This window comes from Scomber japonicus, chromosome 15 (genome assembly GCF_027409825.1).
Source record: "Scomber japonicus isolate fScoJap1 chromosome 15, fScoJap1.pri, whole genome shotgun sequence".
NCBI classification, from domain to species: Eukaryota; Metazoa; Chordata; class Actinopteri; order Scombriformes; family Scombridae; genus Scomber; species Scomber japonicus.
In genome coordinates this window covers 12813678-12838427 of record NC_070592.1, presented here as the reverse complement: position 1 = coordinate 12838427, position 24750 = coordinate 12813678, and the positions used below count along the sequence as shown (strand labels likewise).

Genomic DNA, 24750 nt, shown 5'->3' with positions numbered 1-24750 from the left:
TGGAGCAGCAGGGGTGTGCAGGTTCTTTAAACAATACAGCTGATAAAATAGTTCAAATTAGCTAACAACCAGCTACATTCAAATGCTGCTTATATTTTAACTTATCAATAATAACAATAATCAATTAATGTCATAATATTAATATGGAACGACCAGAGTCCCTGCAAAATGAGATGATAAAATGTGCGCACAAGATAAATGTTTTGGACACTCTGTACTTTAACACTCTCAATAATTTAAAGTAATTATTTCTGGTAATAATTTAAATGAATGCAGGACTTGCACTTGTAACAGAGTATTTTACCACTGTGGTAGCCACTTGATAAAGGGTGACCCAACAGTAGGGTTAAAACCACATGTCGTGTGTGTCTGTTTATCAGACATTTCACAATGGCCTCCCGTGTGTCGGTTAGTTATGCAAATTAAAAGTCAGGATCAGACTTGCAGGTTTAATCAGTAGCTCACAATCACAAGGACTTCCTCTTTTTTTCCTATTAAAAATGAAAGAGACACGAATGGGAAGTGAGACAAGGCAACTGTCTTCTAAGCTTTGAGATAATAACACAATGCAGGCTCTTCAGTTCAATGTCAGAAATACAGCACAAGATAATATCACCTATTACACACTTTTCCCTTAAACACATTATTTTTTGAGAATAGCAAGTTAACAGTATGCATGATTGTTTTAACATCCAAACCACTGTGTTTTCAAATTAACGTTACGTATAATTTAATATTAATTTTGAATTTGAAGTGTTCAGAGTTGTCATAATAGCAATGTGTTAGGAAAGGTTAAAGGTTAACACAAATTAACACACAAATCCTGACTTAGGCATCAAACTCTAAAGTCTTACTGAAAACAAAAGCAAGCAAGATTTTGCCTTTGTGTGGCTGTGTTTATATAACTGTTAGCTAATTATTACATTGTTTAATGATATAAAGATTTTACCTTTTCTTCCAGTAGATGTCACTCTTGTGCCTTGAAGGAATAATTTCACACTGCTTTGACCTCTGAAATCCAGAAATAGGATTTAAACCTCAGGTAACTGAGAGATGCAGCACCTCTGGTGATACAGGAGAATCCCTTTCTCATGTCTTGTTACATTTGCTCCTCATACTTTACCTGCAAGAGTTATTAAATGTGACTTTCGTGGAATTAATAATGTGGCACAGTGATAAGCACGGCTCTCGTTATCCTATGATCATGGCTTGTATACATAATAAATGATTAAAGGAGCACTTGATCCTTTTTTCTTTGTACTTCTCATACATGGTACGAACCTGCACTCACAGGTTGAGCTGCAGCAGGAAGGATTACACCTTTAGTTTCACTGGTTTATACTTATGTCATGGCCTAATGCCTTCGTACAACCCAGGCAGGACTTTAAAAAAAAAACTTTTCTCCTACAAGTCACATGGGGTCACATGGATGAGGGCAGTCATATGATTCCATTATAAACACATAGGCCAGACTGCTTGACATGCACACATACAAACACATACCTATTAGTGCACATACTGTACATTCCCTGTTACTGTATGCCGGATCATCCATGAACATATCCGCACACATATGAACAGTGCATTTATGTATGAAAATTCACATATTAATTAACACACTACACATTAATACACTACTTGTAAATTAGTGCTATACATCATAAAAACTAGAAGACCTATATCATCTAACCAGTGATATTCATAATGCTGTAACATCCAGTTTCCTTTGACTTATCTCGACACTATCCGACTGTCAGATTGATATTCTTTATCAGCTTGTCTTTCTTTATCAGCCTTAATTTATATATTTACAGTGAATGAACTATTCAAACACAATACTCCATGTTTTTTATGGCTGCACCATTACCAAGGAATGTTCTTGATGTCTTGTGCATCACTGCACATCAAGGTTCAGCCTGACATATTTGGTATCTCCTTAAGACTTTAGGATCTCCACTAGAGTCTAAATCAAAGTTCTTTTGACTGCACAGTATGTGTCTGAACACTTTCAAAAGGATAAAATGGAAACCTTATGGATGATTTAATGGAATGTGGAAGAAGAAAAATATGTTTATACTACACAAGCTTAATAATTATATTTTTAGACCTTTTCTAATACTTTATTTTCTTGTAAAATAAGGCATATCTCTACATTTCAGGTGTAGCACACAATCTGATAAAGGAATAAGGAAAGGAATAAGTCTTATGTTAAACTGCTCACTCATAATGTATAAGTAACCCATGAGATGAGGTCCAAAGTAGACACTGTTTTGCTTTTAGAAGAACCATCTGGTATGTCTCGATTTTCAAGGATTACAGATTTGTATTCATCACATAAATGCTACAGAATGTACACTGACAAGTAAAGTGACAACAAGCGTCATGATAAAAAGCAGCAAAAGACAGTAAGAACAAAATTTGCAATCTGTACTTTTCACATTTGTAATACTTTTTCTCCCACAAAAGAGACAGTATATCTAGAAGGTATAAAGTTTGAATAAACCTAGGCGAACTTGTGTTTAATGACCTATCCAGTGCTCTTAAACTGTGTGAAATAGGAGATGTTGAAATACACTGTATGGAAAGAATGTGTACATTAAGTGTGCATTGGAAGGAGTAGCAGAATAAGGGTAATGTGTCTGCCAGTTCCCCCAATTTGGGTTTTTTTGACTTGGGGGTCCTGGCAGGTTAAAGATTATTCATTCGTCATGATATTAAGGAAAAACAGAAGAACTAAGAAGTCATGACTAATTGGTGCTTCTGATACTGGCCTGAGTGATAATAGCAAAGTCAAAGGAACTTTTATTTAAGAATCAGCACTTTAAAGATCAGTGCAACCAATGAGATTTTCTTGATGGACAGCCATAAAGAAACAAAGCCCACATGTGAAAGCTGGGGTGGAAATAGCGGTGACACGCATACCAAGGAATGAGAAGCCATTTTGACAGCCTGAACAGATCGCATAATTAATGATGAAGGCCTCGGCATGTATCACCACTTGTGTTCTCTGCCTTGGCCCGCTTGGCTTGTCGGTTTCGCGTCGTTTATCATCATGCCCTCTCTCTCTAACAGCATCTGTGTTTGGCTCCTGACTCCTTTGACTCATCATTTCCTCTCCAGGCCATGTCACGATTGGTCCAGATGGCCCCAAATCAAAAACTGGAGTCGGGGCGCCTCCTGGATCCAAAAACCGCAGCATTCCTCAGCCAATCAAGTAATGCAATGCTCCATGACATCACTGCCTGAGGAATGAACTGGCATAACAGTTGTGTGTGGAAAAGTGACCCGACTAAGAAGGAGCGACTGGGTGGTTTCGGACTGCTCCTGTGAGGATAACAACCCTAAGTCAAAGGGGTCATTCAGACTTAGAATACAGTGTATATGGATGATTTTGATGTGAATATGTGTGTGTGTGTGTGTGTATGTGTGTGTGTGTGTGTGTGTGTGTTCAATGCCAATTTTCTTATTGAGCAAATAGCAGAGAACTTTCCATCCACCCCAGAGTGCAGTTAAAGTGCTGCGGTTTCGACAAGCGCTTACACAATAACACAGGCTTCACTGAGGCCATTGAAAACATACTTTCTGCCTGTGAGACAAAAAAGAGCATATGAGGGGAAGTTGTGTAAGCCATGCATACTTGGTCACACATAATGTTTTCACTCTCCTCTTTCTCTCTCACACTCTCATAAGGACACGTATAAACTCTGTGCAGACATTTGACCGACGAGGTTATTGAGAGCATTCATCCTGGAGGAGGCCCGGTCGTTCTGCTGCTTGCTCAGCGCTGTGTGTATACACTGGAAAGCACTTCACAGGTTCGCTTGTCTGCACACTGTTTGAAAACCTGGGAAAACCATCACTGCCTGTGAACCGTCGCAGCACTCTCCTCAGGAAGTGCTTGAGAGACCCCTGAAAGTCCATTTTTCACAGCAAGGTGAAGTCCGCACCAGAGTGAAGCATGGTGTTGAGTTTTCGGCCTGTAAAGGATTCTGGAGGCTGTTAAATCTATCATTTTTAGCTCATGGTTACAACTTCTCACATTTCAAAGACTGCTGTTTCTGTATTTTATTTGCATCCATCATGTTGAAAAGAAAGCTTCTCTACACTTTATACCTGGGTGCAAAGCCAGAAAAAATGGGAGAGGGACTTTTTTTTTATTGAGCTCGTTCAGTAAGTAAGTAGGTACAGCTGGGAACGGGGAGGAAAAGAAGCAGACTTTCTCCTGATGCTATGAAATATTCTCCCTCTCTTTCCCTCACTCATTTCCTCTCCACTCCCTGTTTCCTCCTCGTCTTTGCCAGACGTCTCTCAAAGTGGCGTCAATACAAAATATGAATTGTCTTTGGGAGTTTTTCAGACTAATTGAGCACACATTGTTGTGAGCTATGATGACAAGAGAGCACACAGAGGACAAGGTGGGCTGGACAGATGGAGATGGAGCGGAGAGGGTGTGGAATAATCAAGAGAGTACGAATAGCAGACAGTGATGTAAAGTGATATGCAAGAGGGAAGACAAGGGAATAGGAGGAGATGACATAAAGAATGCCTGAAACATGAACAAAAAAGAAAAAAAACAGAGCATCATGGAGTTAAGTCATATAAAACAGTTTATTAACAACGTGAGAAAGGATTTAGACACTGCAATAAACCTTTTTAAAAAGAGGAATGTATGACATGTCTATATTACACATAAAGAGTAAATTGGTGACTGAAGCCTTTCACTGTTTGAGCAAGATCTGACCCCAAAAAAATCTGACTGGCGAGAGGAACCAAAGACAAAGAGGAAAACAAGGAGAATAAATGTAAACCATGCGTGAGGCACAAAACAGGAGTTGAGACAGTGTTGAGATTTCCTCATTCCCTTTCGTAAACTCTGGTGCAGACAACGTCCCCGGCAGTCATTGTCTGAAAGAGTAGGAAAAGGATTTTAATATGGTAAAACTCTCAGACTAAACAATCATCTTAGTTTAAGTGTCTTTTTGAACTCTTATATAAATTCACTCTCCAGAAAAGTCTCATTACCAGTATCAGCTCCCCATCGTTGGTCAGTTCTCGGGTCCACGATGTCTTGGGTCCCTCTCCTTTCTGTAAAGTCTGTTCGCAGCTGATCTTGCTGTCTGTTTCCCACTTGGGAATACTCTGCAGGGATGGATTCATATAAGAAGAATGTGAATAATTGACATCGTTGGAGCACTTTGGACACTGTGAAGGTTAGTAAATCTTGGCCTTCACCACTCACTTAGTATTGAAAAAATGAAGAACAGATCCCTGTATTATCATCAAGACTCAAGTTGCACTGAAATGATTTCCACATGTTTTTTTTCCTGTGCAGAAAAACTGTGTCTGAGCTGCTGTGCTTGGCCAGGCAGCCCAGTGGTATGCATGCATTGACATTATATAGGAATGTAACAGCGATTCATACCGTGCAGGGACGTCCATCCACTGTGGTCTCATTGAAGGACTGACCCACAGTGAAGGAGACGTTGGTGGTGCGGACGCTGGTGGACGTCTTGATGGACAGACTCTCTTCCTGCTGGGTGATTTCCACTGCTGGGCTGGAGGCCGCTGTCACTGCAATCTTCCTCAGGAACACATTCACACCTGAACACAGGGGACCAAAGACAAACAGAAATTATATCAAACTGGCAGCTATGGGAGGCTTTGCATTATTATTTTCAAAAAATGTCCCACTTTCTCTCTCAGTATGAACATTAAAGTGCAGAGATGTTATATTTTCTTTAGATAAGTAACACAGCAAGTTTAACTTTTTTCACATGTACTTTTTTGTTACATTTTTGTGATTGTCAATGCATGTAAAGATTTTTTTTTTAATCAACCGATCAGGAAATGGTGAAAAATCTAGATAACTGTTTTGCAAATCCCATCCTAATGTCCTTAATTGTCTTCTTTTGTCCAATAGTCCACAACCCAAAGAGTTTGCTGTCATAGTGGGCTAAAGACACTGGAAAATAGTCACTTTTCTGAAGCAAGAATCAGAAAATTTGGGCATTTTTCCTTTAAAAAATGCCTAAAAACGATGAATCAATTATCAAAATAGTTTTCCTGTGGATTGATTTTCCAACTTGCAGCTCTACTGTTAATGCAGTTATAAGCAGGGAACATTCAGAAAAGTGGTGTTCATTGAAACTATCCAACATTTCAGAGCAACCTTTGCACAAGTTAAGAACCATATCTACCACATTCTTTTCGCATTGTCCATGCTTGCTCATTGTTGTCATTATCTTTTTATTCCCAACAATGCAGCTTGTGACTGCAAAGCTTTTTTGGCAACCATTGAATTTACTTGAATGCAACACCAAGGTGGAGTGGTCAGAACTGTTCACGCTGCTGAATTGCCACACAATGAAAACATGATAAAAAAAAAGAAAGAAATGTTTGACCTGATTAATGACTTGTCTTTGCACCTTAATCCTGCACTGACTGAGTGAGCTGAAACCAAGGAGATCTATCTTAAAATGTGTGGTATGCTTCAGAAAATGGTTGCCCGTAAAGCAAATGGGATTTTTACAACATGCAAAACCACTGGTATGATGGTTAAACCGCTAATTACTGTAACATTATTAAAGTGTTAGTTCACCCCAAAATGATTGAGTCACCATTCACACAGCTCTTTGTCAGTAAAAACTCAAGTGAAGTGGGTATGTTGTTTATTAGCCCCATATTTGAAGTGTCATCTTGTCACAGCTGCAAAGAAGCTTTTTTATTGTTTGGAGCTGTAAATAAATGACCCCAGTAAAGAGGAGGAGAGCTTTGTAAAAGGCTAAGATGGAACAATGGCAACTTGATTTGTGTTTGATAGAAACTTCAGTGCTGTTTTCTCCACATTAACATACACAGCATGGGATTTATGCATCAAGAGAAACATGGGTTAAAACTATCAACATCTGTGTGCTGGGTGAGTAGAGATGATGTGAAACAAATGTAAACTACCTGGTGAACATTCAGTTTTTTGCCATTACTCATGGGAGCTGGACTCACTGCAGAGAGATCAGAGGTAAACCACAAATCTCATTCAGCTCGGACCATATTTGCTCACGTAGCGTTACTAAAGGAGGTAATACACGCATATACACACACACACATATACACACACTCACTCACATATACACATTCACACAACCCTAGATTGGGTCATGGAGGCCCAGGGCAGTGAAGGAAAGTCAGTCTCAGAGCTGGCTGGCTACAGGGGCCCATGTCAAGGCTTAGTTCCGTTTACACTGGCTCTAATTACAACCGCATGAGGAGGACCCTGCTTCAGATGAGTCTAATCTACCATTCCTCCACAGGCTATTTGTCTTCAGATTTTTAATGGATGCCACTGGTTGGCCCTCACCTGACCCCTCTCTTTCTCTGTCTCTCTCCTGCTCTCCCCGAAAAAGGATTTGAGCCCATCCAGCCTCATGTAGGTTAATAATACCAGTGACATGAGTTAACAGGGAAAGGTACAGGAGAGCCACTTCAGACCACTGTTGCACCTCATTTAACATCTAAGCCAGCTGGATTTCCATCTGATAATGCAGCTGACAAAATGATTGGCAGGTCTTTGTGCAGAGGATGCATTCATTTCCTTTTTCCCCCTTTTTTGCATTACAACAATAGACGTGAAGGGTTGATGATAAACCAGATAACAATATGCTCTTTAACTGCAAACTTGCATGCACGTTAGAGGAGTTTTGCATGTAAAGAATGACTGAATGCAACCATGTCTTGTTTAGTTTTGCCCTATTTGGCATTTTCATCATGCAAGTGAAAGAATATTTTTTTATTACTCACCCAGTGCTTTCAAAAGTTCCTCGAAATTTTCCGAAGACTTCATCTTCCATTTTCCTGAAAAGTCTGTGGTTTTCTTCTCCATTTTTATACGAACGCTTGATTTTTTTTTCCCTGCAGAAGATTAGAAACCTCTGACTTTGGTTGCCTCTTCGTGTCTGTCCTCCACCGTTAACCGGGACCGGTCTGTGGACTCTGTCTCCTCTCTGCCTGCATGTGCGCCTCCCTCTCATTGGCTTACAGCTCGCCTGAATCCGATGCTGGTCCAGCCAATGTAGAGAGCGCTGTCAGGGAGGGACTTTCCCCCCAGACCCTGTTGTCTACCCTCCACCCCTGTCAGCATGGTGAAAGATTTGGATACGAGATGGAAATATGCACTTCCAGTAAGTCGTTTGATGTTGATGAGCAGCGTGTTAATTGTTTTTTTTTTCTTGGATGATGCTATAGTGATATTACTTGTCAAGAAGTCCAGAAAGTTAATGATAGAGTAGATAAAACAGATCATTAAAGGACTAATTCACAATTGTTCAATGCTGTCTTAACAGTCAGGTGTCCAAATGAACATTGAAATAAGATTTTCTTGCTGTGATCATTCCTCTTGTTCATACTAACAATTAGAAGATCCCCTCATAATGCATTTATAATGTAAGTGATGGAGGACACAACATCCACAGTGCTTCTTATGTAGAAATATGTATTTTAAAGTTAATCTGAAGTTAATATGAACCTTCAGCCCCAATATTTCACAATAGTTTTTTTAATGGTGTTTTATCAGGTAGAATAAGTTGAATCTCATCACTCATTGGCATTGAACAAAGGTAAATCTAATGGTTTTCATTGCGTATTTGCATATAATTGTGACAAACACCACACCATTTACCTCATTTACACTTTGTTTCTAACCATGCATGTCATTTGTTTGTTTAGCCAATGTAAAATCTTTATTTGTAGAATTGCTAGTGCATACTATTAAGAGTTTGGTTGTGTTTAGCGTTGTGTTTTTTCATAGTTACATCACATTTCATCTGTAATGTATGTGAACTGCAAAGTATCTGCTCATCACCTGCAGACATGGCCAGTTTCACAGCCAGAATAGCTGCCCTCATCCATGCTGATAGCAACAGGTGTCACTGAATCCTCCATAGTTTGAATATATATTTGTTTTGTGCCTTCAGCATCATTTCATTGACAACCAGTAACCAGTGTTTTCAGCATTGGAAATTGACACAACTAAAGGTACTGACTGACTCAAAGCAACAAAAGCAGAGATATCCTGACTTTTAGTCCCTGCGATGTCCCGAGCCTATGGATTAGTATCGGGGCCAATTCAAGTATATTCAAATATATAGTTTAAGACTCACCTCTTTGCATTGTCTTTTAATCCTAGTTGAGCTTGACATCCTGAATTTTATTGTGTAACTATATTTGCATTTATCTATTGTGTTTTTATAATTTTATGTATTGTGTTTTTATAGTTTATCATACTCATAATTGTTCTTTTATTTTCTCTTGTGGCCTGAGCTTGCACAGCACTTTGGTCAACTGAGGTTGTTTTAAATTTGCTATATAAATAAACTTTGACTTGACTTGACTTCACCCTTAGGCCTCTGTATTCAGCTGTCCAAACGAGTCAAATCAAGTAGACATATTTTAATTTCATAGGCTTTTACTGCCATACTTCCACCGCAGCTCAACAGGGAAACACAAAGAGTAAGTTTGATGTTAAAAAGACAGATATCCATTTGATATGATTAACTCAGACTGCTGAGGCCTCATAAATGCTTCAAATGAACTTTTAAATGCATTTTTGCACAAAATGACTGTGTTGACACACTGTGGGTTTTGGCCCCCATCACTCGACATATTGAAAGTGTTGTTTTAAGACAGACTTGAAAAATGATGAAACTGTCCTTTAAATGTTCTTCTTCTTTTGTTGTTTTTTGTTGTTTTTTTTACTTGAAGCTATCTGTTCAGTTTTCAAACATGTGGAATGTGAAATCAGATAACAGGTTAATGTTTTCAGGTCCATGGGGGGGTTGCAAAGCTGCTAATGAAAGAGCTAAAGATAAGAAATCCAGCTGGAGGCAACCATCCAGCAAATCACCATTTTTGACTCCTCAATTAAACAATCAAGAAACCAGACTGAGGAGACATACATAGTTTATTATAATCAAACAGCATATTAGTTTTATTAGCAACACACTGACTCCTGCTGCTATCTCTATTTAAATTAGATGATGCAAGGTTCATATCTTCAGGGCTACATGTTACGTTTATAAACAAACAGAGATATGAGACATGTTACTTCCTCACTAAAAGTCTCCTGAGTCACTTAACTTGTAATCTGTTGTGTGTGTAACTCAGAATTCATGTTAATTTATACAAGAATAGCAGGGCTGCACCTAATGATCATTTTCATTATCAATTAATCTGTCAATTATTTCTTCGATTAATCGATAGTATAGTTGTTTGTTCTATAAAATGGCCGAAAATGGTGACACGTCGTTCATTATTTCCAAAAGACCAAAAAACTATCTCTAATGTCTTGATTTTTCAGAAAATATTCACATTCAAGAAGCTGGAACCAGATCATTTATTGGCATATTTTATTTAAAAAAAATCTATTATAAAAAACATTGTTGGCACTAAACTTTCTATTGATTAACTAATCATTTCAGCTATACAGAATAGATCATGCTAATTCTGAAATCCTTCAATTCTGATATGAATAATCTATTTACAGTGTTTGAATGTATCTTCTATTGTTGCAGTGATGATAATGTAAATATTAATTCAAGATTGCACAATTGAACTTAAAGCCACCAGTAAGACTCTTTATCACAAGCCATCCCATCACTATACATGTGTTGTAATCATATATATAAAAAAACAGGTCAATCATACATTTTAAGACTTAATAATACTATCACTAACTATGGTAGATGGTCAAATTGGAATAACAAACAAAATAACCAAAACAAAATAAAGACATAGGAACAAATAAAGTTAAAGTAAATTAATAGATCATTTAAATACTATATCAGTAAAAGTATATCAGGGAGACATTTTGATCCCCAAATGGAATAAAACTTATAGTCTGTCTGTCTGTCTGTCTGTCTTTCTTTCTTTATTTCACGCATACTTGCATGCTGCCAAGAATACCTCATCAGGTCTGGATCAGAGGGGATGTCTCTGGAAACATGATGCAGTGTATTCACCCAACAAAAGAAGTCATGATGTTATCTGCCCAGGTTGTCTCAGCCTTCCTCTCCGTGGCACCGTGCAGATACAGTACAGTATAGAGTTACAGCAACATGGGAATTAACCTCACTGAGTGTTTCATACAAAGAGAAAGGACATTTAAAGGCACTTTTTAATTCAAGTTAGATGTACTATCCAGGCCAGCATTCACCGTTGGCTGACCTCAGATGGAGAAAGGACGAGGACAACAGCAGCCCAGGAATGAGAAGAAGAAGAGAATGGCCCCGATGAAAGGATAACACTGGACACCTCTGTCCCTGTTGCTATGACAGCAGTTTCATGAAGCTGTGATTCGACTGAAAGCTATCTCCTTTTACTTGGTTATATGATAACTGCTGTTTGGTTCCCTGTGCTAAACGGACCTGAATATTTATTTGTGTTTCTGTTCTGTCTTTCGCTGTCTTTACTCTTTATTAGTGTCACCGTTTAGCATAGAAACGTCTTTGAACCTCAAAGCATGTGCCTTCTATCTCTTCAGGAGTTATATGCTATTTCCTTTTTTTTAGTATAGAAACATGTATCCAGACATGTGTTGAGACATCAAAATACTTGTCTTGGATCAATAATGTGTTTCTGATGTGTCCATTCTCAGTGTTTGTGCACTGGAGGGGTCAGTTTTCCACATCACACCTGTAGTTGAATATTGGACCAGGAAACTAGTTGTGACATCATAAATCATGCTTGTAGGTCCACCTCTTAATATCTGATTTTCAGAGAGCACAGAGATATTTCCACTTTCAGCAGAAGAATGTGAAAACAAGCTTATAAATACATCATTCTCCACAGTGGACTCCATTTTAAGTGGAGGGGGACTTTAAGATTATGTTACATAGGCTTACAGTAGAGTCTTTGAAGCCTTGGGGTTGTCAGAGTGCTAAATGACTTGGATTAAGTATTGCAGTTCATTTTTCCAAAAGTATAAACAATTTTTTTTTCTTTTATAATATTTACTTTTATGAATCTGAAATGTTGGCATAGTTTAGACTTACGAAGAAAGCTTTTTCTTATGTTCTGACTTGTAAATTAAAAAAACAACACACAGATCTCTAAATAATAATAAAAATAACAAACTTCACAACGAATAAATGTGGAGAAAAAACTATAAAGGCAACTCTAAAACAGCACATTTTATTTCAGAGAGCAGTTGAGTAAAGCGTCACCTAGCGTTGATTTATGCAGGGTTTCTTGTAAGCGGAACTCTTTACATTTAGTTGTTTCCCGTCGGTCAGTATTGCTGCTCGCACCGGTCTCGTCATGGCGAGACACCTTCGCTTCGTAGCTCGGACAGTGATGGTTCAAGAGGGCAACGTTGATGCTGCGTACTCAACTTTAAACAGGTGACACGTTTGTTGTTATTCATATTAAACTAGATACATAAGATGTGATGTGTTGTTGAGAAGCTAACAGTGGCTATCATTAGATAAGTTAGCCTTCCGCTCAATGTCACAGAGGTGCGCATGCGCTGTGGTGTTTAACTTGGTCTGATATTTACAGGAGTATGTTAAAAAGAAAAGAGAATTGGTTAAAATATGAAAGTGAAATGAATCTACGACCTTATAATTACTGTTACCTGTAGTATCACACATTTAGGTTGCACCAGCAGCATTTGTCTGGTTATAAAAGTCTGACATCAGCAATGTTATGTTTTTAACACAGCTCAAGAAACCAGTTAATGCCAAAATAACCAAAATGCACATTTTTTAAAAACAAATCCAAATTGTTATGTGAAGGAGAATATTCATGATGACTATATGAACCAAACAGAAAAAAACTCCATGACAGAGAGTAGGAGTCATAAGTGGAGACTGCACAGGCATAATGTTATAATAATATGCTCCATCTTTATTTTATAATATAGTTATTTCAGAGTCCTTAGAAAAAATATTATGGGGTTATGCTTTCTGTCTGTTGGTAAGAGGGTACCTCAACCCTCAACAGGGTTTTTGCTGTGGATCAAGAGCCAGTGATTTTCACAAGATAGGACAGCTGTGTTACATTTACTCATTAATAATTTCACTTTTGGGTTTAAAAAAATTGGCCCATTGGTTGTCACAATCCACATTTTCATGCAGGTGCCAATTCAGAATTTCTAACAAAAATACAAGATTGTAAAGCCTTGATTTGTTGAAGGAAAAACTCGGAGTGCTTTTTAGACTGTGATTATGATGTGTTTGTAAATAAAGCTTGTGATTAAATAAATAGGTTGTATATAAATAAATAAAAATTCAGAGGTCTAAACATTATTTCTAAGTGTGTAAGGAATATAATTCTTTGTTTGGATTTCTGTAAGGAAGTGTAGTTCGGAAATTCATGCATACAGTCAGGTCATTTAAAGAACTATGCTTTCAGTTACATTTGTGTTACTTTTTATTTATAGTTTTAAGCGTCCTGGATGTCTGGTTGTGTCAGTGCCGTGCAGATGAAGAAGTGTCACCATTTGTTTATATAAATTTAGATACATTTATTCCAGTTCACTGCATAAAGCTTTAACACCTCCGGCGGTATGTTGTGGCTAGATCTTGAAAAACATTATGATACAGTCAGTATGCATTTAGCCTCTCTGTGACTGGTTATAGCTCCATTTTATATCTGGTAATTCAAGCAGGTTTGGGTCTTTTATGCTTTAAAACTGAAAATAATTTCCTCTATCAATTTTCAAGATCAAGAATCTAGAGATTTAGAATGAGGACTGTCATTTATTTGATATTATTTATTTACTTGTTGAATTGACAGTCTTGACCACAACTCAAGTCCCAGCTATTCACACATTTTCTCCACATATTGCAGGATCTTGTCCCAGGATGGGATTATTGAAACAGTGAAGCGCAAGCGCTACTACGAGAAGCCCTGCCGAGAGCGACAGCGGAAGAACTTTGAGGCCTGCAAACGAATCTACCACACTGAAATGGCAAGGAAGATTGCCTTCATCTCCAGGACAAACAGAGAGGACCCCTGGGTGGGTTGCTAGTGAAATGGAACATGATAAAAGAGCGATTTTATCAGTGGACTGGTTAAGACGGACGCCAGCAAAGTGGAAGAAGTGAACAGAATCAACACAATGTCACCATCATGTCTGAATGAAAAGTAACTTTCATGTTTTGGCTTGTTTAGTAGAAAGAAGACTCATGTTTTTTTATGTTATTTTGTTTGTGCTTGAAGAGAAATATTCACACTTGGTTATTTGAACATTTTATTGTCTTTCCACATCATCTTAGTGAAGAAGCCAATAAATGTATAACATGTTCTAAAAAAAACTGCAGTTGGTGAAGAAATATTAATGAACAAAAAGGTAGCTTTGGTTGCTTTCAAAGTCAGACATGTTTTTTGTGTGAATGTGGTCTCAGCTCAGCAGGAGTTTGCAGTCAATCAATTAAGGGTCACTACTCCCCAGTGTGGTGTTAAAATATACTGTAGATGTCAGCCACCTCCTGCAAATTCCCATATCAGCTAGAGCTTTCACCTCAGAGGGCTTTACTGTGTGCACTTGCTCTCTCTCCTCTCCCACAGGGTGAGTTAAAGATTTGCACCATGCTCACTTGTCTCAGATGTTACTAGTTCAAGCTGATATCCTGTCCTGAGGCTTCAGTCAGCGGGTGAGGGAACAGTATGGTCAATAAGGGATATTTTAAACTAAAACAGAACGACTGCTGGGGTCTGACCCCCTTTTTTTAAAGGGTCAGTTCACCAAAATTTTGAAAATCCAAAAAAGTCTTATATACCTCTAGTGGTATGTTGCTGTGCAGCTAGTTTTGGTTTCATTTGTTCAGGTTGATAGATCAGATAGATAGACCCTTCACAGGAAATTGCATTGTTTACAGAAGCTACATCCACTTAAAGCCTTGAAAAATTACATTAAAACCAAAGTAACGTGTCTTTCAAGAAATGTTTGGATAATTCACAGACCTCACTGGTAACAGTTTTCATGGGAACTACTATCTTACAAAGAGACAGTCCTTATGAAAACTGTTCACTGCGTGTCCTGTGCTTTATTAATACAAAGATTTTTAAATGAAAATGTTCAATGCTGTGAGCATGACAACCAAAAATCCAATTTATCTCTGTTATTGTGTCATCTTTAAAACTATTGGCATGTAAAATGAAAACAATCTGCATGATTACATACTGAATTTTCCTACAGATATCGTCTACAAAAATGCCATTTAGCAGACTTATTTGTAGCCAAATGCTCATTGCATAAGCTGGCTAACAGCAATAGACACATGTAGTTAAGCATCTACACAGTCATACAGCAGAACCGTCCATAACTGTTCTATGGATCACAGTTCTGCACAGATAGCTATTGGTATTAGCCACAGCTGTTTCCATAGTATCTCTATGAGCAGATAGTATTGACTGTTGCTACCTATATTAAATAGGAGTATGTACACAGCAAAATCAGAGAGGCCAAGTGCTGGGCTGCAAGTGAGCAAATCAAGAAATAAAGTAAATAGCTTGCACACTGCAGGACTCCAGAATCCACTTAACTTATTTAGACTAGCTGGAGAGCAGTGGTGCTCAAATATCACCTTGGTGCAATAAATAAGTTGAATTATTTTTAAAGCAATCAAAAAATCTGAACTTCAGAAATACACACTTAGCTTGTGTTTATATGGTACCAAAACAATCTACCATATAAAGAACATTACTGATAGGCCCTTTAGTACAGTGTGGGCACTCAGCTTAGATTGTTTGGAGCCCTGGGCCTTTGCCTGTCTTTTAATTAAGTCATTAAGTCATTTGTGGCCATTTTTGAACACATATTTAGGTTTAAACCAGTCTTCAAAGATGCTTCACCACCTGGCTGAGAATCAAACTCAAACTGACTCCCCTCCACAGCCAGTATTATGGCATGCAGCATCTGATTTGTTCCATGTGTTGCATTCACTGACAGTCCCTTCTTTATTCTGCCATACCAGCTGCTCACTAACCTTAAACTTGTAATAATAATGATGATTGTTATTATCAACATTATCATTATCCCCCAATAAGCAGCCGTCTCACTGGATAATTATTACATCCTCCTGCAGGTGGCAGCATTATAATGTTTGCATGTGACCAAAGAAGTGATTCACTCCTGAAGGATATAGCAATCTTGTTATGCAATTGTATAATGCTGTTTTCAAAGTCTCTGGATGTAATGTGTCTCTGATCCGACATCTCATAATCTTTGTCTGTCTCATCTACTTGAGCATTAACAAGAGCACAAACAAAAACTGCTTCAGGATAACATTTGCAATTAGAAACCTATAAGTCACATGTGGCTCCATTTGCTGAGGGTGCACACTTGCTCCTTAAAAGTGTGCAGCCATGAATACATAAAAAAAACAACAACATGTAGTTGCTCTTTATGTTATGCTGGACAAAGGACAAAGATATGTGCAATCTAATTAAATCCAATACAACAGCTCTGCCATAAATCGTACCATAAAGAAGCTTATATATGTTCAGTTTCTGTAAACATTAATAGAAAGGTGATAACTATATTTAATGTTTATTATTGAAGTTATAGTGGGTGGTGCTGCTGTACAGGAGTGCATTATGCTCTATGCACAGGTACATTAGGTTGTGCAGATGTACCTGGCTGGGGTCCTACCCTGGGTCATCTTAATAAGGATGACAAGGTGGTTCTCCCACAGTCAGATGTCAGTATTAACTGAGAAGGGCCAAAACAGGAGTTGGTATTGTTGCAAAAAGTAAAAAATCAGGTGACAGGAATGATTAAGGAGTTATTCCCAGACATCATGTGTGTGTTTATTTATTCCTCAGTAGCTTGACCTGTAAAGATATTGTTATTTCCCTCTCCTTAAAGTATTACTGCAGATGCATTAGGGTCTGATACAGAAAGATAAACGTGATATAGCCACTACAACAGATGCCAGCAGCCTGACATGTGCAAGCCTGTCTTGTTCTGCAGCCACACCATCAACACGTGCGGCTTGTGGAGGCGCAGAGGGCTCCACGCTTTTACCCGCCTATCAGCTCCGAGGTGGCCGGCGATTGGTCAAGCCTCCCAGCGAATCAGAAAACATGGAATTCCTCATTGACCAATCGCGGCGCTGGAGCGTTTCCCGCACGTGTCACGGCCGTTGTACCGCTTGTGTACTTTGTGTACGGACCGAAGGAGAAACCCGACAAAAGTAAACTGAACAGGAGTAGAGAGGAGAAGAAAGGAGGAGGAGGAGAAAAAGCAAGGGAGAGACACACCACACACCGTAAACAAGCTAAGAAGAGTAAACGTCCGTGCCCACTGACGTTATATGCTTTGGTTTTGAAGTAACTTTTGAATTTATTGAACTTGTTGAAGAAGCGTTTACGTGCCTTCCTCTTTATCGTTTTTCGTCGTTTTCGTGAATCAGCATCTGCTCAGTCTTGAAGGTAAGAGCTCTCTCTTCACTAACATCTCTTCTTTCCACATTATATTATATTAGACTTAAGTGCTGACTTGTTTTCTGTTAAACGTTAAGCAGTGGCTTAAATAATTGACATTATTATGGTTTATGTAATAGGGAACAGATACACTATACATAGACAGGCTAGAACAACTGTCTTATGCAACTATCACAGTGTTTACAACTAAAACATTTTTTTAAGGAAAAAAGGAAAGTACGTTGCATCAGCACAACAAATACAATATAGCACAGAATACAAACGTCAAACATGGGGCATTGATACTATAATATAGGCTACACATTAAACTGGATATGAGCACATTGTTGTTGCTGAATTAACCCAGGATTTGGTGGACGTGGTGAAGTGTGCATAATATTGTATTACATTTGTACCGCACGTGTTATAGTAATATTGAAATGATGACGATGAAGATAAGATAAGATAAGATATATTAATCTCACAGTGATGAAATGTATATGATTGCATTAGCAAAGCGGATAGCGAGAGTAGAAGAGCATCAATAGAGATAATAAGGAACAACAAATGATAAGTAAACAAACAATAGTAGCAAAAAAATTATGTTAAAAAGTTTTATTGGTGTCAAGTGATGATATACCTACGTTTGATATTGTTATTGCACTTATTTTAAAGTGAACATATACATACATCTATATATTTATATTGCATAATTGAACTGAAGTAGTAGAATATCCAAAATAGTGATATTGCACAGTTATGTACATTGAAAAAGTGCAGTTTGTCAAATTGTGCAAGTCAGGGTGGGTCGTGTGGTTTTACTGGGAGCAGTGCTGGTTTTACTGGGAGCAATGCTGGTTTTACTGGGAGCAGTGCTGGTTGTACAGTCTGACAGCTGCAGGGAGGAAGGACCTGTGATATCGCTCCTTCACACACTTTGGGTGAAGGAGTCTGTGGAAGTGCTGAATATAATTAGAGGAAAGGAAACATTCACTAATATGTGCGCAGAAATGCGCATATATTTACTCTCTGAAAAAAAAAGTGCTCTCTGAAAAAAAAAAGTGCTTGTGCAAAATCACCATCGGATTCATGACACGTGCAGCCAATTTTGTCTCAGCACCGTGCGCGTGTTAGTGAATCAGCATCATTTTAAACTGACAGGCGCGTGTCCGTTTTGTGCAATCAGCATACCGCCACGCCTCCATTGCTCTATATAAGGACATCCGTGTGGTGGATCGTGAAGAGAGCACCGTGCTGAACCTACTGAACAGAGAAGTTGAGTTATAAGCAGATGAACCCGAAAGGTACAAATCAGAAGAATTTAACAACAGCAGGGATATGAAATAAATGTGTCGGGGTGGAAGTCAGAAAAAGCTGCAACACGTTTTATGTAGTGTGTCATCCAGAATGACGATGTTAAAAAAACCCAACAACAACAACAACAACAAAAGAAGCCTGCTGTGCAATAACTGGGTCGAGGTTTGGACGGTGACACAGTTAAAAAAAAAAAAAGCTTTGACCACAAAGTTGATACCAAAACAGAAATCGCAGACCAGAAAAAATAGGGAAACAGGAGAAGGACAAGAAGCACCAGATCTGACAGCCCAGGATGAGAGACTGGCAGCAATTATTCAGACTGTTTCCATAAAGAGGAATTTGTTCAAGGAATGAAGGCGATAGTGGTGACATCCACACCCAGAGGTCATTTATGTCATAATTGTTAAGATATTTGCAAGTTTGATTTTTTCATAAAGATAGTTTTATAGCTTGTTAGAGAAGTATTTTCTTAATCTATGACACATTGCTCTAGAAATGATGCCATTCATCACAAATATGCTGAAAACAAGACTTCACATATCAAATTATATATCATGTTAAATGTTGATATTACTATAACTATTATTGGTCACACAAGGGAACCACTTCATCAACAGTGGGTATAAACATCTCTTCCCAAGGAGTTTATGTTGGAACCACACATTTGGGTCAATTTTGGGGGTATTACACAGACTTTAGTTTAATTTCCAGGAGACTTACCCTACCACTACTTTACCCTACAATTAGTACAACCACTGACCCCAAAATCAGCTTTAACCCAATTGGGGACATGGTTTTTGTCCCCACTGTCTGCAATTAATGTCCCTTGAAAGTAGGCTAAGTCAGAACAACAGTTGGAGAAAATGACTTTTTTAAGGATTTTAGAAAGAAAGAGGAATCTGTAGATTTATCTTTATTATCTGAGTCTCAATGTGCTCTTTTTTTATCTTTATTTGTCCACAGATGAATTCACTGGACCGTTCTTCCAAATGGCCATCTTATGATTCACTTCCCTCCACTCCGAGCTTTCTCCATAGCGAGAGTGAGCACACCGAGGACGAGGCGGACATCTTCTCCGAGGGAGAGGTGGACAGTGGAACACACAAATCCTTCTCGGCCGATGAAGTGTTGACATTTTCCGGGAGTTGCCATGACTTCCCAAATCATTCAGTTAAGTTGTTCTCCGGGTCTCTGAATGACCAGTCTGGACACTGCACCGGTCAGACTAAGCATCCGGACTCAGCACCTTCTCCCATAGTCGCCACGATAGGTTCATCATCGGCTACACCTGGAGATCTGGCCTTCGCTCAGAAGGTGGGCAAAATCTACGCATTTGTTAAAGTATTTTTGTCAGAAGAATAGCCGATCAGTTGTAGTAGTAATCTAATACTTTTCCTTATTTTTACAGTGTGCAGATTTGCGCAAGTTTATCTGCCCTTTGCTTGAGCTTCTACGTGGACTTAAGGCTGGGCGATTTGACAAAGGTACGTGTCTGAGAAATATCCAACAGTCTGATTATCTCCTCATGTTTTAGTGCACAACATCTTGTAATCCAATCCCTAAGAGTCTATTTGACTTGATATTTGAACGCTATCTTTTTGTATTTTTGGCAGGTTTAACCAGTTTCCAGCAGAGTGTTGCCGTGGACAGACTGCACAGGATTCTGGGAATTTTACAGAAGCCTGAAATGGGGTGAGACCAAGGAGCAAGTCTAATACAAGTGAAAATTGGGCTATTATCATTGTCACTAATAACCAGCACTTCTATTAATGCTTTTTCCTTCACTTCCTTTTTTTTCTACAGTGAGAGATACCTTCATAACCTGCTGCAGATAGAGATGATGCTCAAAATATGGTTCCCTCAGGTGGCACTTCAGCCCACATTAACCCAAACCATCACTCCCAGACTCTTACCACGCTGGCGCCAAAATCAGCTCCACATGCCAGTTAAGGTGAGTCTCAAAATTTATGTCGATACCATCAACGAAGCATACAATGTGAAATATATTAATACAATTAGATATAGGAGTTACATAAAGCATGCTGACAACAGGGTTACAGATTAGATTTATATTCAGACTCCTCCCGCCTGTTGTTCAGCTGATAGCTTTCATAAAGTGTATAAGACCTTGGTCTGTTATGATAGTTATTTTTGGCTTTATTTTCCCATTCCAGAAACGAAAGCCGGCCTGGTCAGACCCTGACGACCCTGGCACGGTCCCACCCAGGCATACACACTATCAACATGAAAAACAAGGGAGCTGCCAGCCTGTGACGTCACTTGATATCACATGTTTACCCGGAGCACCTAAAAAACGGAAAGCTCCCAAAGAAGAAGTAGTTGAAACACCTGTAGGCTGCTGGGCAGCGCGACTTGAGTTTACAAAGACCACTGGTACATTAAGCAGACCATCATATTTATGCAGCAAGACGGAAAATAAGAATTCGAAGCAGCCTAGGATTGATCCAGCCTCCCCTCGTGGCAGAGTGGCTGCTACCCAGGAGGGTTCAGTATCCACAAGTGCCAACATTACTACAGATCACCTTAACTGGCCTTAGCTGACCTTGCTACCACATAGAGGTGCCACAGCATGCCAGCCAGAGTCAGGGTAAAGCATGGTCTAAATTACATAAGCATGAATTTTGACGTGGAGCCAGTCTGTGATGGCTGCAAGGCACGTAAAACAGAAGAGGAGGAGAAATGCAGAGAGACATTCATTAACCCCTAACTACCCAGTGTGGCTTACAATTACACTGGATGTATTGCACTATTTTACCATGAACTGTACGTATATTATGTGTAAGTTTTTTGTATTCACTAAGTTAAAAAATGGAAATACTTATGTTGTTTGTTAAAGCAATCAGTGCTCTATTTTATATGTTTTTCATATCATGGAATACAGCACAGTACAAGTACAAGATTTCATGGCAGTAGTGAAGAACAGATATAACTAAGTCAGATAAAAAAGGTAATTTGACGAAGTGACTAAACTTTTTTTTTTTTTTTTTTTCTCTCTCGACCAAACGACTAATAGAGAACATAATTGGCTTATTACTCAACCATATAAATAATCCTTAGTTGCAGCCCTGGTACTGTTACATAAGATCGACCGTTGGGGAAAGAATTATCACCAGTGGTTGAACATATGGTCAAACAAAGGTATGTACCTGCTGCCAAAAAGTGCCAAACAAAAGCATTTTGCATTTCCATTGTCCAAAGAATAATTCTGTATTTTAGAGCCCTTAACAGCACAACTTATTTGACTCTATTTAAATAAGAATAGATGTAGTTGCACTTCTGATAAAGCAGTGAAACAATGCACATGTGAGATGCTTGGAAAAATGTAAAATGCTTGACTGGATAACTGTAAGTTAGTCCAATGAGTGAACTTGTTTTTTATATGAAGACTTGAAAACATAACATTTTATTAAGGATGTGAGTTTTCAGTAACTCCTTTTTTTAAATTAAAACTTATAGAACAAATAGAAAATAGAAAATATGTTTAGTCTCGTGTAAATTGGAATACAGGTAGATGTTTCTGCACTTTGGATGACAATGAGGAAATGTTGCATATCTATCAACGCTTCAGAGTTGTGATAGTTATATCTGCTTACGAGGATCAGTACTTGAAAACTGATTTTTAACAGCAGACATATGAAGTCAAGCGTTTGTTACCCCTTAAATGAGTGCTTTACAGTTGCTTGACTCATCGATTTTATAGGCAAAACCTGCTTATTTTATCTTTTTTTTTTTTTTAATTTGAAAATGTATAATTTTGGCACTAAAGATGGGAGCTGTTGAATTCCCGGGCTTATTGTTACCATGAAGCGTTGCTTCAGAACGCTCCAAATGAGATCTGTGTCATTACGAGGGGGGAAAGAAGCTTCTGTGTACTATGAAAATGGATTACTGACTTACTGTTGTAAATTGTATTAGTATCACTCCAAGTGCTTTACTATTAATTATGAAACATGGAATAGCATGGAGACATGATGAAACTATTTCCATTCCTGAATACACACAGTTTCTTCTTCATAATAATATTTGGTTTTTGTATCATTTTTTAAAAATTACATATCATTCATGTTGAATGGCTTTTCATCTCTGGTGTTTTGTCACCAGTCAGCCTTACATATATGTAATACAGAGAGGTAATCATGAATTTGAATTCAATCATGAAAAGTTATTATTATTTGAATACGGATGGTAAAATTGGGACCCCAGCCACATATTACATTGCAAATGAAATGTGCTGCTGTGTAGACGTTCCTCATGCTTTGCCGTTCATTGTCACTGCACTAAGTTATAGTATTTAAAATTGACATTGTATTCATATGGTGAAGAACAATGGTGTAGTGTTGTTCTTATTTTTTTTTTTGGTACAGAAAATGTTGCACCTTACAGTACGGGCAATGAGCTTTTACATCTTTTTAAATTGTGAAAACTGAGAGTAAAAAAAACATCTTATTTGTGAGTCATGTGTCTTCTCTTTCTTGATGTTTCCTTTTGTTCTTGGATAATGTTACTTATAATGAAATTGCAATTACTGTTGATTGAGTGAGAAATGCAGAGGCTGTATTTTTATAGATTCAATAAATGATGTGATCAACTAAAATTCAAAATGCCCCATGTTCATTGATTTCTGGAATGAAATACATTGACAGATTAATAAGCATTATATTAATCAAGGATAGAGTTATAATAATGCAATGCAATAAATCTACTGTAATAAATCACTTTAATAACTTTGGCTAATTGCTGTATTATCATTAAACAATTTAAAAATCTATAATTATTTTTGTGGTACACTTAGAGCTCCATAAGACACCATCTTGGTGCTGGAAGGTAACTAATTACTACTTTTCATTATTAAAGAATTGTAATAAAAAACACTTAAGTTGAGTATTTCATTTATTTATTTATTGGGAAAAAAATATTTTAAATTCAAAATAAATCTGCTTACAAAATATGAAACATCCCTATAGATTAAACTATTCTACCAGTATGTAACATAGTAAAATTAATCAGTATGTAATAATCTAATGGTAGCATGTAACTGAATATGACTGAAATGGGCCATCACTTACCCCCTGTGTTACAGATAACATACAGCAGGTGGCGTTATCAAGAGAAGCTTTTTTCTGTTTCCTTACACCCCCAAAACTTTCTGTGTTTACAACAAAAAGGTAAAGCAATAATTGTCATACAAAAAGAGTAAGAAACACAACCCAACTTTGTAAAACCAGAATCATCAGCAGGGAATTTGAAAGTGAATTACTTTTAAGTTGAAATCAAATCAAATAAAACATGTAGACACATAAACAACATTTATTATGCTCAACTTTGTCTTTGTCATATTTGTTTATTTTCCAACCAGGGTTATTATTTTATTTTATTTTTATTTAGTTTTTCAGTTTGCTTTTTTATTTGAGTTTAGGTTAGTTAGTTAGTTAGTTAGTTAGTTAGTTAGTTAAAGTAGTTTTAGTTTAGTTTTTCAGGTATTAGGGGGAAAGCCTTGATTCGTAGAAGCTGACAAGGATGAAATGCTGACCCAGAAGTAAAATTTGCTGTGTCTGTGGTCTCTTGCTTCTCTGTGAGAACTTCAAAGGTGGACTTTCACTTTTTTTCCCTTTTAGCTGTATCCGACAAATGTTTCCATCACTCTTCATCACCACACTTTTACTTTTATCTACTGCGGGTTTGTAGTCTAAATATTTCCATATTGGGCTGGGACGTTTTCTGCCTGGAACATCTTCTTTCTGGAAAAATCATAAATTGCACATTAAGCATTTTCTTCTTGTGCGTTATGCCGCAGTAGATTCTACTGGTAAGTAAAATGGAGGGAGAAAATGAAAAGAAAACTAGAACTAAGCTGGTTTTATCTGCAATTCAGTTTATTTTTAGTTATTTTTGCATTGTTCGTTGTAGTTTTTATTTAGTTTTTTTTTTTTTTTACAAAACTCACTTTTTTTTTTTTTTTTTTTTTTCAGATAACTCAATATTTTTTCACCGCTA

General features: G+C 37.7%; 3 protein-coding genes across 3 annotated transcripts; 2 read left to right on the top strand and 1 right to left on the bottom strand.

Moving 5' to 3' along the window:
- Positions 1-4836: 4836 nt before the first annotated feature.
- Positions 4837-7897, bottom strand: crabp2b (cellular retinoic acid binding protein 2, b). The gene is made up of 4 exons (XM_053334367.1): positions 7795-7897; positions 5423-5601; positions 5023-5139; positions 4837-4905 (listed from the first exon to the last, which is right to left on the bottom strand). Exons 1-4 carry the CDS (start codon positions 7874-7876, stop codon positions 4855-4857), a joined length of 429 nt encoding a protein of 142 aa, XP_053190342.1. The 5' UTR covers positions 7877-7897; the 3' UTR covers positions 4837-4854.
- Positions 7898-12289: 4392 nt separating this feature from the next.
- On the top strand, positions 12290-14320 carry mrps21 (mitochondrial ribosomal protein S21). Its single transcript, XM_053334369.1, has 2 exons — positions 12290-12389; positions 13840-14320. The coding sequence occupies exons 1-2, from the start codon at positions 12307-12309 to the stop codon at positions 14018-14020; spliced, it is 264 nt and encodes an 87-aa protein (XP_053190344.1). The 5' UTR covers positions 12290-12306; the 3' UTR covers positions 14021-14320.
- A 2883-nt stretch (positions 14321-17203) lies between these two features.
- Positions 17204-21785, top strand: ciarta (circadian associated repressor of transcription a). The gene is made up of 6 exons (XM_053334363.1): positions 17204-17427; positions 19699-20049; positions 20144-20219; positions 20349-20427; positions 20539-20686; positions 20910-21785. Exons 2-6 carry the CDS (start codon positions 19699-19701, stop codon positions 21291-21293), a joined length of 1038 nt encoding a protein of 345 aa, XP_053190338.1. The 5' UTR covers positions 17204-17427; the 3' UTR covers positions 21294-21785.
- The last annotated feature ends 2965 nt before the right edge of the window (positions 21786-24750 follow it).